Below are 12,943 nucleotides of genomic sequence, written 5' to 3'. Positions count from 1 at the left end.
CGGACGGTGCTACAGCAATGACCGGACAAGATCTTGGTTTTACAGCATTTGTTAAAGCTGGAAATGATCATATTACATTTACACATTGTATGATTCACCGAGAGGCACTTGTTGTTAAAAAAATTGCACCAGAATTGAACACTGTGTTTTTTGATGCAGTCAAAATCATTAACTTTATTAAAAGTCGAGCACTTAATAGTCGATTGTTTAAAAATTTGTGCATTGATACGGATTCGGATTATACAAGTTTATTGCTACATGCTGAAGTTAGGTGGCTATCAAGAGGTCGAAGTTTGAAACGATTATTAACTTTAAAAGATGGAGTTCTTATATTTCTAACAGAGCAAAATTCTAATTTGGCCGATTATTTTCACGATAATTTATGGCTTCTCAAGATATGCTATTTGGCAGATATTTTTGATAAAATCAATGATATGAATTTATCAATGCAGGGAGTCTGCATTAATATGTTTATGTTAAAAAATAAACTTGAGGCCTTTGTTAAAAAAATTCTTATATGGAAGAACAGAGTGGAAAGTGGATCGCTCGAAATGTTTCCATTTACTGACGAGTATATAATTAGTAACAATATTTCAAAAAAAGATACTCCTATAACAAAAATTATAGTTAATCATTTGAAGGAAATGGAAGTTTACATGCGTAGGTATTTTCCCAATGATATCGATACACAACAATAGATTTGTAATCCATTTTCAGTTGAAATGGAAGAAATGAATTTTTTAAACTTAAAAGCACAAGAAAAATTTGCCGAATTAACAAGTGATACTACCTTGCGACTCAGATTTTCTCAAGTGCCTGTGCATGAATTTTGGATAGAAATCAAATCAGAATATCCCCTACTATCGGATACAACAATGAACAAATTACTGCCATTTTGTACAACATATTTATGTGAATCAGCCTTTTCCTCATTAACTTACATAAAATCAAAATACCGTTCAACTTTAATAAACGTTGAAAATCTATTGCGATCTGCACTAACTCAAATTGAGCCTAGATTTAATTATTTGTGTGAAAATAAACAATCACATCCGTCACATTAGTATTGTTTTAGGTTAATCATATGTTTTTATTAAAAAAATTGTTACAAAAGTTTATTTTTTCTATTGAATATATAGATATAGTTTTATGTCATTCTATTTATTGTGTTTTATTACGACCGATATCCCGTCAACGTTTCCAATTACATATATGTGAAATGAATAAGCACGTATTCTTTAATCCTTATTTTATTTACATTGTAAAATAGTGCGATATTACATCTACGGTTAATATATATTTCATTATATGGAGGAGGGGGTCGTTTAAAATTTCCTAAGCTTGAAGGGGGTCGCTATATAAAAAAGTTTAAGAAGCCCTGCTTTAGATCACTGAATCTATCTGAATCCCTGAATCAGTGTTACGAAAAAATCTTAAAAACGTGTTTTATTTTCAATCACGTTTTTTACTAAGTTGCAATTAATACTTTCATCACTAAAAAGCTTTAAAAACTTTATTTAATTTTTATCAATCTGTTTCATTAATAGCCAACAGGCCCTGTGAGAAATGTTTTTGATAGAATAACGCTTGTCTTGACTCGGTCACGTTCATTACTGAAACACTTAAAATTCGAGTCCTTTATTTTTCGAACTTTCTTTAGCGTTTTTCGAACTCCCTAAGTTACTTTTTTATACGAGAAACCATGGTTTTACAATAATCACAATTTTAATGCCCAACACTTCTAAAATTCTGTTTATATGCTACTCAGAAACAAAACTAGATTCATTTTATTTATCATGATTGTTGCCATTGCTGCAACCAAGTAAAGAACGAACCCTAGCTCATGGTAACCGAAAATTTAAAAACGCGTTGAAAAAGAATCGCTATTTGAACCTTATTCAGGAATTGTAACTATGATATCGAATAATCTCAGTAATAAAAGTTTCTTGCGAAAACCATTTTATTGGGATTTTGCACAAATGACTGAAACCAAACTAAAATCTGTCGGACAGAAATGAAAACTTCACCATTAAAATAACAATGTTCAAAACCTTCCAGCCATGAACCTTGTCCAAAACCTTATAGCCCTCCATCTTGAGCAACAACGAAAATTATTTTTTTGGATGAGAAGCTTCGGCGTTTATTCTTATTTTTTCTTCTTTTTTTCTGTCTCTACTAGTGGGGTGCTGAAAGATCATAGACAGATGTTCAAGGGCTCATTTGAAAAAAAATCACTATATCTAGTACCTTTAAAACGTTAAAACATAGAATTAAAATAAAATGCATTCGATGACAGAAAACTGTATCTTCATATACAACATGGCATAACCCACGTATTTTTTGACAAGATAATGTAATATTTATCTACTTCTCTGGGCTATTATATCATATTTGGTTAATTACGGAATTAGAAAGCGTTATTAAAAGTGTTTTAATTAAATGATGCTTTGATATTCTTTTAAAATCAGCTTCATGTTAAATTGTAAATCTGTAGTATTGCCTGTTAATCTTTAAAAATACCGTCGATCTGTGCCTAAAACTAAATCCTTCTTCATTTGGTGCTTAACAAACAAAACATAAAATGAATCATCCAACTGAAAATTATTTTTTTGATCGTTGAACACATTTTTTCTCGTGTTTTCATTAGTTAATAAGCTTTCTATAAATTTTTAAAAAGCCAAATGGAGACACGATTTAATTTTTAAAATGTATGCAAGTTGCTCTAGTACAGCGTCATCTGTAAAATCAAACAATTTAGTTGCAATGCGATGGCAATACTATGCAAGGTCTCGAGTGCGTTTATAATTATTCCTTTGAATTTTATTGGTAATGAAACTTATGTGATGATGATGACGGCACATAACTATAATGCCACATTTCACTTTGAGAAATAAAGTCTTCTTGAAATAAAGTTTTCGTTTTTCAATTTTAATTTTTGACATTTATTCAATTAAAAAATAAGTTGAAACTTGGCAAAGCATATATTGTCACACAATTCTGGCCAACACTATAATCGGCATTTTGCTAGTAAAAACAAAACCCTTTTTCTTGTCTCTGTTCCAGCCTTGTAATTTCTCAGTAATAGAATGGGGAATTTCCAATTTTAAACCAAGTGGGTAAATGTGAAAGATACTGAGATCAGTGTGACTGAAGTTTTAGGATACGAATAGAAACTAAGGAAAAAAAAACTATTTTCTGAAGTGAATTAGTGAAATTGTACTACCACACTTTGAATTTTATTTCAGTTTTTTGGCTTCCAGTTTTCTTCTATTTTTGTTCCCTGTTGGATCCAGGGGGGCGGCCATCATAAGATTTTTTCTGGCTCCCTCTTTCCCTGTTAATTTTTTTCTTTTTTTCGCTCTTTTTTAAATAAATTTGTCAATTTGGTTAATTATTGGCACCTTTGTCACTCTGGACCTCTCCCAAGATTTTTCTCTAGATCCGCCCCTGTTTTCATTAAGTCCCTTAATTGTACAAATATAATAAAACAAAACAAAAAATATAAAAAGTTAACCTTATTATTTTCCTCTTTTTTTCCAGCTACAGTTCTACTTTTGAGGATCCATTTTCAGATATCTTGTAAATTTATCTATTCAATTATTTAAATAAAATATTTACAAATTTGTATTTTCAGTTTAACTTCGGGCGTTGCATTTCTCTTTTTGCTTTTTTTTATTAATGCCTTCTGAGAAATTAGTCACTTTTTTATTCTATTTTATTATTTTCGTGGGTGTCCTGTAGTAATCTTATAAGAGTTGGAAATCCTTTTAAGTTTTTCTTGTTTTTTTTCTCTTTTCAATATTTTTTTTTCCTTTTCAGCATATGTGTACTTTGGTGCAGGACTTAGCTAATAGCCCCTAATCATTAAAAAAAAAAAAAAAAAAAAAAAAAAAAATCTTCGTCATATTTAAACATTGGCTAATAAATATGATAGAAAAAACTTACAATTTTCTTCCTTTCTAATTTTAAATACTTTTTTTCAGCAATAGTTCCAATGTGCTGTGGCAGCTCAGTAACAATCCCCAGTCATTTGAAGAAGCCTATCTCAACATTTTCTCGGATCACCGTTGGACCCCTCTTGGTTGCCTCAGGCTATGCCTCGGAGGATCTTATTCCTCCAGGCCGTATTTCAGACTTGTATGTGACATCAGGCATAGACAGGACTATTTGGAACTTTACATGGACTGCAACAGGAGGTGATCTGGATTACGGTGTTGGTAAGTTCTAGCTCTTCTACTATAGCCAGGGCTTTTCAATCTAGTAACTAGGATAGTGTTTAGAGTAGCTTGATCATACTGCTGAATCTAGCGTTTGTTTAAAGTATACGGTTGATTTCACAAGGTACATGTATGTCACATTTACTTTTGAATTTTTTATCTGTTTTACTTCTTTATTTCTGTAAAATTGAGAGAACCTGAATTTTCAAGAGCTAGGTTGAATCTTATTCAAATTAAGGGTTTACAAATTTTGAATTTTTTAAGGAGAGGAGAGTGGAGTGTTTTTTGGGATTTGGGTAGTCAGAAAACACTAAAAGAGTGTATTTCATATAACCATTAAACAAATAACTTCAGTAGGAGAGTAGTGCCCCTCGGATTAATTTTGGAAGACAGAGTGCAGGTTTGTTGCGTTTTAAAATAAATATAAATTCATGTTAACTAAATGCTTGACATTTTCTGTAATCCCAACAGAATTGAAACCTAATCTACACAAAAAGAGAAAATAACGAGACCTGTCAGGGAAATAATCTTCGCATATAAATGGCATGTGAAGTGACGAAGAAGGCAGGTATTGGGATAGTTTTTCCTTGAAAAAAGTAAAATAAAATGGAGCTTCAGAAAAAATTGGGATATCATTGACCTTAAGTGCTTAATTATAGATGATTTAGATTATTTTGCAACAAACTTTTCAAATGTAATAACTTTTTTGTAAAATACAAAGTTTTCATACAAAATAATATTTTTTTTTATTTTCTCCATATTCCCATCCAAAATTTGCACCAAGACTGTTTGGTAATAAATAGTAAAAACCTCATTTTTGCAAAAAGATGGTATGTTATAATTCCCTCTGCGAAATAAAATATTCGCTGATTGTTTTAGCTGAATATTTGTTTCTGTGTCAAGCTGAAGAAACATGAGAAACATATTTATGGAATATGTTAGTTTTAACAAATTTTCACTTATTTACCAATGTGTGGAACAAACTTAAAGTAAAAAACAAAACACAAGCAGTGCTTTAAAGTGGCCTATTTAAACTGTAATTTATTCCCTACGCAACTACTATTTAATAGCGTAAAATATATGTTACTTTGTCAGTAAATATATGTTTAGAAGTAATGCGAATGTTTTTGCTTCTGATGGAACTCTGATTCTATTGCAATTTATTAAGTGGTGGGTTGATGTTTTTTTCAATCCCTTATCCCACAAGGGAAATATTCCCCTCTATTAGGCTTTTAATTGTCTATTTTTAGCTTTTGTGGTCCCTATTTATGCTTATTCTCCCCCCACCCAAAAAAACAGAAAATGTATAAGAGTTTGGAATAATCCAGAGATTCGCTAAATCAGCGATTCTGGCTTCAGCGATTCTCATTACATCATGTAAAACTGCTTTCAAAGCTTATATTAGCTTCATAACAAAAATCTGGAGGTGGCTAACAAGCGGGGGATCAGGATTATGCTGAGCCAGAAGTATATCTACTATCGACTTACTGCACCACCAAGCTGCCTGGGGCCACAACATTTACACATACTCCTCCTCCATCCCAATCTATTCAAAGCCTCCCTCTTTATACCTTCCCAAAAAGTCTCAATTTCTCTATCTTTTCTTACGACATCCTTACAACCCATTCAGGGACGTCCTACTTTTCACTTTTCTGAAGTTCTTGCTTGTCAGAAGTATATCACGGATGAAAATACCCTATATGTCCTAACTACCCAACCCTGCGTGATAAGGGTTTACAATCAACGCACAAGTTTGAGAAAACCACTTCACCACATCCTTCACCTGCACCAGTAATTGCAAACACCCTCACAAAAACTGGCTGGTACAACCCAAATGCAGAAAGGCCACTGGATGAATTATTTTTGCCTTTGTCAGTGTTGTTAGCCAATATTAACCAGCGTGTTTGTTTATTTTACTTGCAGAAAAGAATGGCATTTAGTAGGACTTAGGTTATGACTTTGATTGTTACTCTGTTAAAAATATCCTGGATTCTGATTCTATTTTTATAAAAACTTACTTGTCAATAATTTTTTTTTTCAACTCCGAGGTCCTCACTCCCTTGGCCTTTCCCGTGATCTTTTTTCAGAGGATTCTAGCATTAGCTTATGAAGCACACATACTACTACTAATACTGCTAATAACTCACTGCAGTACCAAGGCGCCTGAGGCCACAACAGCTACACACACTCCTCCTCTATCCCAATCTATTCAAAGCTTTCCTCTTTGCACCCTCGAAGTTCCCATTTCCCTTAAATATTTCTTTATGACATCCTCGCACAACAACCAAAAACGACCTGCTTTCCATTTAGCCCTAAACGGTTGGCTGAAAAAGACAATCTTCGGCAATCTGTCATCCTTCATCCGCAGAACTTGCCCTAGCCATCTCAACCTTTCTCTCAATATAGCCATAGAAAGCGGGATTGAACCACACTTTTAGTACAGCCTACTGTTTGATATACGGTCAGTCAGCCCGGTACCCCAACCAACCCGTAGGCAATTTCTCTAGAAAATATCTACCATAATTTCATCCGCTTTTTGAGCGCCTATTCTTCAGAACCATATTTAGCCACTGTCATCACTGTAGCTGCCAATATTCTAATCTTGGTCTGAAGACTTATCTTCCTATTCTTCCAAACTTTCTTTTGACTGCGAAAAATATTATTAGCCTTGGCTATTCTACTTTTAACATCTTCACTACTCCCACCGCCTTTACTAATAATACTACCAAGGTAAGTGAAGCTGTCCACCTGATCAATCTTTTTGTTACCCAACGTCACAGTTTCATCCTCACTTACACCTAGCCCTAGCGACTGAATCTTCTTAACATTCATTTTGAAACCTATTCTTGCACATTGAAATCGCAAAACCTCTAAAAGTTCATTCATTTTTCTCACACGTTCATCTAGAATGCTTAAGTCATCAGTATACTCTAAGTCCAGGTGGGTTTTTCCTCCCCATTTGATTCCGTGTTCTCCCATTGCCTTTCCTGTGCTCCTTAAGATTAAGTCCATAAATAGGGATAGAAGACTACTCCGCTTAACTTCCGGTTTAATGCGGAACCAGCTGCTAATCTAATTTCCTATCTTAACCGCAGCAGTGTTATTTTCGGACATAGCACTAATCTATTTAATATATTTGTCTGTTGTACAATACAAGGATAAGTCCTTCTCTAAAGCTCTTCTATCAACAGAATCGGACACTTGCTCATAGTCTATAAAATTGAGGACCAAAGATGTTTAATAACTCAGGCACTTCTCGATTATTAATTTAAGAGTGAAAATTTGGTCGACGCATTCTCTACCCTTTCTAAAACTGTACTGTTCTTCTCTTATAACTTTGTCTACAGCATATCTTAGTCAAATACACATTGTAGTTTCGATTTCAAACTTTGATTATGCAAATCCGATATTCATGAGATCTTATAACGTTCTTTTAAGGCTCTGTGGATAAAGAAAACAAATTAATCCTTTCCTGAATCTTAATATTTTTCTGCCTTTTTCATCTTTTGTTTCAGTTATTTTTTTTTCATATCTTCCAATTGTTGGATAATATGGTTTCAACGTTTTAAAAATTTTCTTGTTTCGTTTTCTCTTTTCTTTTTCTTAACTCTAGTATAGCGTTTTGTTTTCATTGCAGCTCAAAGATATGACCTTCGGTACGGACACAACCCCAATTTGATAAACGACGAGATGTTTGAAAGCCTAGATCAAGTCGGAGTTAGCCGACCTCCAAGTCCAGCTGGTTTAACCGACTATGTTATCGGAAATTTCGATCATCTTCCACACTTTCGTCCAATATTTTTTGCGCTAAGAGCAATTGATTTGAACGGAAATAAAGGTCCAATTTCAAACATTGTTGAGGTTTTTGTAGCTAAGCCCGTTTCCACCACAACTCCAGGAGGAAGCGGGGGACCACCCCCTGGTGGCTCAATCCTAACAGATGCAGAAATAGCTGGTATTGCCTTTGGCTCTGCACTTGCTCTTGGTCTAATATTACTTGTAATCGTAATATGTTTACAGAGAAGAAAAGAAAAGTCTGCACAATACAGACAAAATCTAAACGGTATACACTTAAACAAAGGGATAAAGACAATCAAGGCCACTGAAAATGAAACAAAAAGGCCCATAGCAGTTATACCTACTCAAGACCCAATGCATTGGAGTGCCAGTGAACTTTTACAAGAACATGAAAAGCGACATCGTAACTCAACCATTGAACCGCATAGTTACGTACGTGATTTTGAAAACCGATATGCTAGCATGAGTGATGTAACCGATTCGTATTCAAGGAGTGCATATATTCCTGAGTCTAAACACGTAGGGCCTCCTACTCTCCCAAAACCAAAAAGGCCAGAAAGCCAATTAGGATCCGAATTAGGATCACAGTCATCTTTAGCTAGTGATAGAAGAAGAAGAAATATTACCCAAGTATGAATTTGTGCTTATTTGTGCTCATTCAGATTTAGTGCTAGTACCTGTCAAAAACAAAGATAAAAAGTAGAACGTGGTGAGTGCACCAAATTATAAACAATGTGATAGCGAAAAGGCAAGTCTTATGGATGACAGCTTGACAGATTTCCAAAGACTTTTTGACCATCCCTCAGCGGCCAAAGGGAAAGCAGGTCATCCCTAAATGAGGTGAGAAGGATCATGAAAATAGAGGAAATTAGAACTTCATAGGAGGAAGCAATTAGCGAAGCTTTGAATTAGATGGAATTGAGTGGTATCGTATGCAGTTGTGTTGACCTCAGGCAGCTTGGTGTTGCAGTAATATAGCAGTAGTAGTAGTAGTACATGGAGAAAAGACTATGATTAGTGATTAATATTGTATGGGTGACAATACAGTCTTATACATTTGTTAAGGGGTTTATTAATGATAAATTATGTATCTGAACCAAAATAATGATTGGAAATGCAAATCTTCATGAAAATGTTTAGTAAAGCTAATGAATTAGACGGTAAACGATTACAAGCAGTTTGGTTGGAAGAAAAAAGGGTTTTCTACCTGTGCTTGAATTGAGCACATGGAAAAAGACTATGATTAGTGATTAATATTGTATGGGTGACAATACAGTCTTATACATTTGTTAAGGGGTTTATTAATGATAAATTATGTATCTGAACCAAAATAATGATTGGAAATGCAAATCTTCATGAAAATGTTTAGTAAAGCTAATGAATTAGACGGTAAACGATTACAAGCAGTTTGGTTGGAAGAAAAAAGGGTTTTCTACCTATGCTTGAATTGAGCCACCGTCGTAGAGCTGGCAAAAAAAAATTCCAACGAATAAAGCTGAAGACCATATTTCTGGCCTAAAAGTATGTGTTTTTCTAAATTTAAAACATCGGATATTTTCTTATACTTTCGACTTTCTAAGTGGAAAGACGAAAATTCAACGTCTGATCTCCTGCGGTGTGTGCACACATTGCCTTTCTGGGTATTCCAGGAATAATAAAAGGGCTCCACTTTTTTGTATTAAATTAAGTTGAGCATGCAGGAACAAGTTTCACACTCAATTTCTTATATAGTTCTATCCGAGGAATTTATAAGAAAAAATGAACCATTTCAGCACTTAGGTAGGAATAAGGGTAGTTAATCTTGCCTCACCATCCTCAAGATTAGTCCAAAATTAAGTCAGACAAGCGAAAAAATATTCAATAGATGTTGCCAAAATTTTGTTTCGAGTTTTGGGACTTCCCTCTAACAACCACATACTCTCCGCTCCCTGCAGGGCTGAAATGTTTGTATTTATGTGGTTTAAGATTTATGTCATTTAAGAGATAGTCTGCCTACATTGGGCTCGTACGAAGGAATTTATTCCAGGGGGAAGGGGATCACCAACAATGGGCAAATTATGCAGAAAGAAACATAAACAGTTGAAAATAAAAAATATTGTAATTTCTGGGAGGGAGTTGACCCGAATCCTCTTCTTGTGTATGTGACTTTTCCAAATGCATATTACTGAGATAGCCATTTGATTACTGAGATTAGTATAATTAATTCCAAATTATACTATTATCAGATACGATAGAGGCGAATTATAAAATAAATAAACTAAACTATTGGAAAAAAACTACAGAATTTTTGAAGGGCAGGGGCACTGGGCAGAAACAACCACTCTGTGTGCGTCCCAAAGCAGTAATGTAGCCAGGATTGTTTTTTTTTTAAGTTTAAACTCAATCGGAGTCCCAGCCCCTAAAATAATCCTTTATCATATTTGCGAGCTTAGAATTAGGTGTTCTGACTGAAAAGCATAAAAGTTATAGCTTAATGGATTGTAGTCGAATAAAATATTGCGAAACAAATATTTTGTACAACAGGTTTTACTGAAAGTTTTTGGAAAAATTTATTTTCATAAAGTTTTCCCCTCATAGTAAAATAAATGTGTTCCCCTATTCACTTCTATAGCTGTTGTAAAGACGATGCCTAAAAAGGAAGTTATCTAAGATTCATATTGAATATGATACAGGGAATTTAACAAAATAAGAATTTTTCCTATTCCTTTATTATTAGTGACTTACCTTGATGATTATGTTACGTGTTTTGTGCTAGTCTAATGGAGTTTGGCCAGAATTCATACGCTTTTCATTTTACCATATTTTAAACATGTAAATATTAGCGTGTATATATTTCCTCATATATACATTATGGGAGTAATTAGTCTTGCTATTATTCCAATGAGTTTGTTTTTTTACTTATGCACTCGTAACTTATGTGAAACTTATGCTGCTTTCACACTATACCGTAGAGTCTTTCACACTAGCATAAACCTTAAATTTGGCGGTACGTTACATAATCTTATGGCGTAAATTTAAGTTAAAGTAGACGCAAAGTAGCTCCAAGTAGACTCGAACTGTATGTTGAATTTTAACTTACATAAACTTATGTTTAGTTACAGAAAAATCAACATAGTAGCAACAAGGTGGAATTTCTGGACAAAAAATGAATAAATTTGGAATATAAATAAATGAACTTTTCCCAAAAAGCTTTTCATGGTTGATCGAAGCTTGAATCTTCGTTTCCCTCCATATTTTTAAATTTTGAGCAGTTGTGAGGATTCTGATGATTTTAGACGGCAATATTGATGCCTCTACGAATTTTTACGCAAGTCTAGTGTGAAATGACTTTTTTAAGCGTGAAACGTTGTGATTAACTTAGCACAACTGTTTTCCCCCAATGAAAACACCAAAAACAAAACTTTTCAATGAGCATACCTACAAAAAGGCGTTTTTTGAACTCTAGAAAGGAGTAAAGAAATCTGGGGAGGTGACAATGCCCCACCACAAACCCCAATCGTGACTCACCAATTGGTGCCATCGCCACTTTATATAGACAATTACGTAGGTAGTGTGAAAGCCGCTTTATTCTATATATTTCAGTATAAGTATATTTACATGTAATATTGTAATCACTGACTGTTAAAATTACCTAAATCATATTTAAACCAGATTTCAATGTTGTTTAGCATCATTCTCAGTTTTTGGACATCCTAAAAGAAGTAACAGATTATTTGGTGTAGAAGTTACGTACCAAAATAAAAGCAGAAATCTATTTTGAAATGTGAGTGTAGATTTGGAAAAGGGAAGAGAGAGACAAAATATATGAAAAATAATAAAAAATTATATTGCATCAATCTTACAGACTTGAAGAGTTAAGAGAGAAGCTTTGAAGTTTTTAGGGCGCGAATAAGTTTTTATTACGTTTTAGGGGTGAATAGCTCAGTTCCAGGTCCAAAGAACATACACCTGAATTGATTTTGGAAGGACCAACATCTTAAGGAGGGATAAACCCGAAAGTAAGATCTAGAGAAGAAACTTTACCTTACACCTTAGTTCCTCCAGGGCCAGGTGTGGTGCATAGGGCGTCTACGAGATCTCGTCAGACGTCTCGGATCAGAGATGCGGCAGTGACGACCTCAAATTACGGTCGAAGTGACAGCTCTGCTGTCCTCCGTTCTCGGCCGTACTGTGGCCGATCAGGAGGCCGTACTGTTATCTCAAGGTATGCTTCTGCCAACCTCTTCTACGCCTTCCCCTGGGCGCCACTTGTATACGATTCTTGGAAGTCGGTTCCCAGGCATTTGAAGGATGTGAACAAGGTAGATCCATCTCCTTCGCTTCAGGAGATAGGTAATAAGAGGCTGACTAGTTTGTTGACGAACTTCTATATTCGTGATCTTCTCCTGCCACGGTATGTTCAGGAGTTTTCTAAGCCATATATTCTCAAACGCCTGGAAACTCCTCTCTGGCTGTATAATTAGTTTCCGGCACTCGATAGCGTAAAGGAGAATGGACATCACATTGCCAAATTTCGAAAATTTCAAAACAGAAATTCAAAAATTCCAGAGTGGAAAGATTATGAAAATTGGCACTTGATTGCAGAAGTAGATTTTGATCCTGAATTGCATTTGAAAAAAGTTACGGAGCCCATATATATTCTATTGCATGTACCCATAATTCTGTGTCCACTCGTCTCTCGTTCCTTAATCCTTTGAAATAAGACGGAATATATTTTTTATTCTTCAAAATTGGGAGAAGTTCTAGGAACGATAATAATAGTATTTTAACCCTCTATACTACCTAGAATATTTCTTTATGAAATTTACAATTTTCCTGGGGAGAAAGTTGGGCTGTAACGTCAACTTTACATTCTTCATTTAAACGAAAAGACTCTTGTGGAATACAAGTAGATTATTGTGCGTATTGGGTATTAAGTCAATTTAGCA

The 12,943-nt window shown here is 34.4% G+C and overlaps 1 protein-coding gene across 3 annotated transcripts in view; it reads left to right on the top strand.

The window, feature by feature from the left end:
- Positions 1-8,831, top strand: part of LOC136037991 (calcium-activated chloride channel regulator 1-like) — a 215,792-nt gene extending 206,961 nt beyond the window's left edge. For all 3 annotated transcript variants that reach the window (XM_065720918.1, XM_065720910.1, XM_065720900.1), the window contains 2 exons: positions 3,984-4,217; positions 7,855-8,831. In XM_065720918.1, the coding sequence (XP_065576990.1) occupies positions 3,984-4,217; positions 7,855-8,651 (1,031 nt within the window). In that variant the 3' untranslated portion in view covers positions 8,652-8,831. The remainder of the gene's footprint in view (positions 1-3,983; positions 4,218-7,854) is intronic.
- Positions 8,832-12,943: the final 4,112 nt, after the last annotated feature.

Source organism: Artemia franciscana, chromosome 2, assembly GCF_032884065.1.
Source record: "Artemia franciscana chromosome 2, ASM3288406v1, whole genome shotgun sequence".
Lineage (NCBI taxonomy): Eukaryota > Metazoa > Arthropoda > Branchiopoda > Anostraca > Artemiidae > Artemia > Artemia franciscana.
Note: the sequence above shows the minus strand (reverse complement) of the source record. Positions and strands in the feature narration are given on the sequence as shown.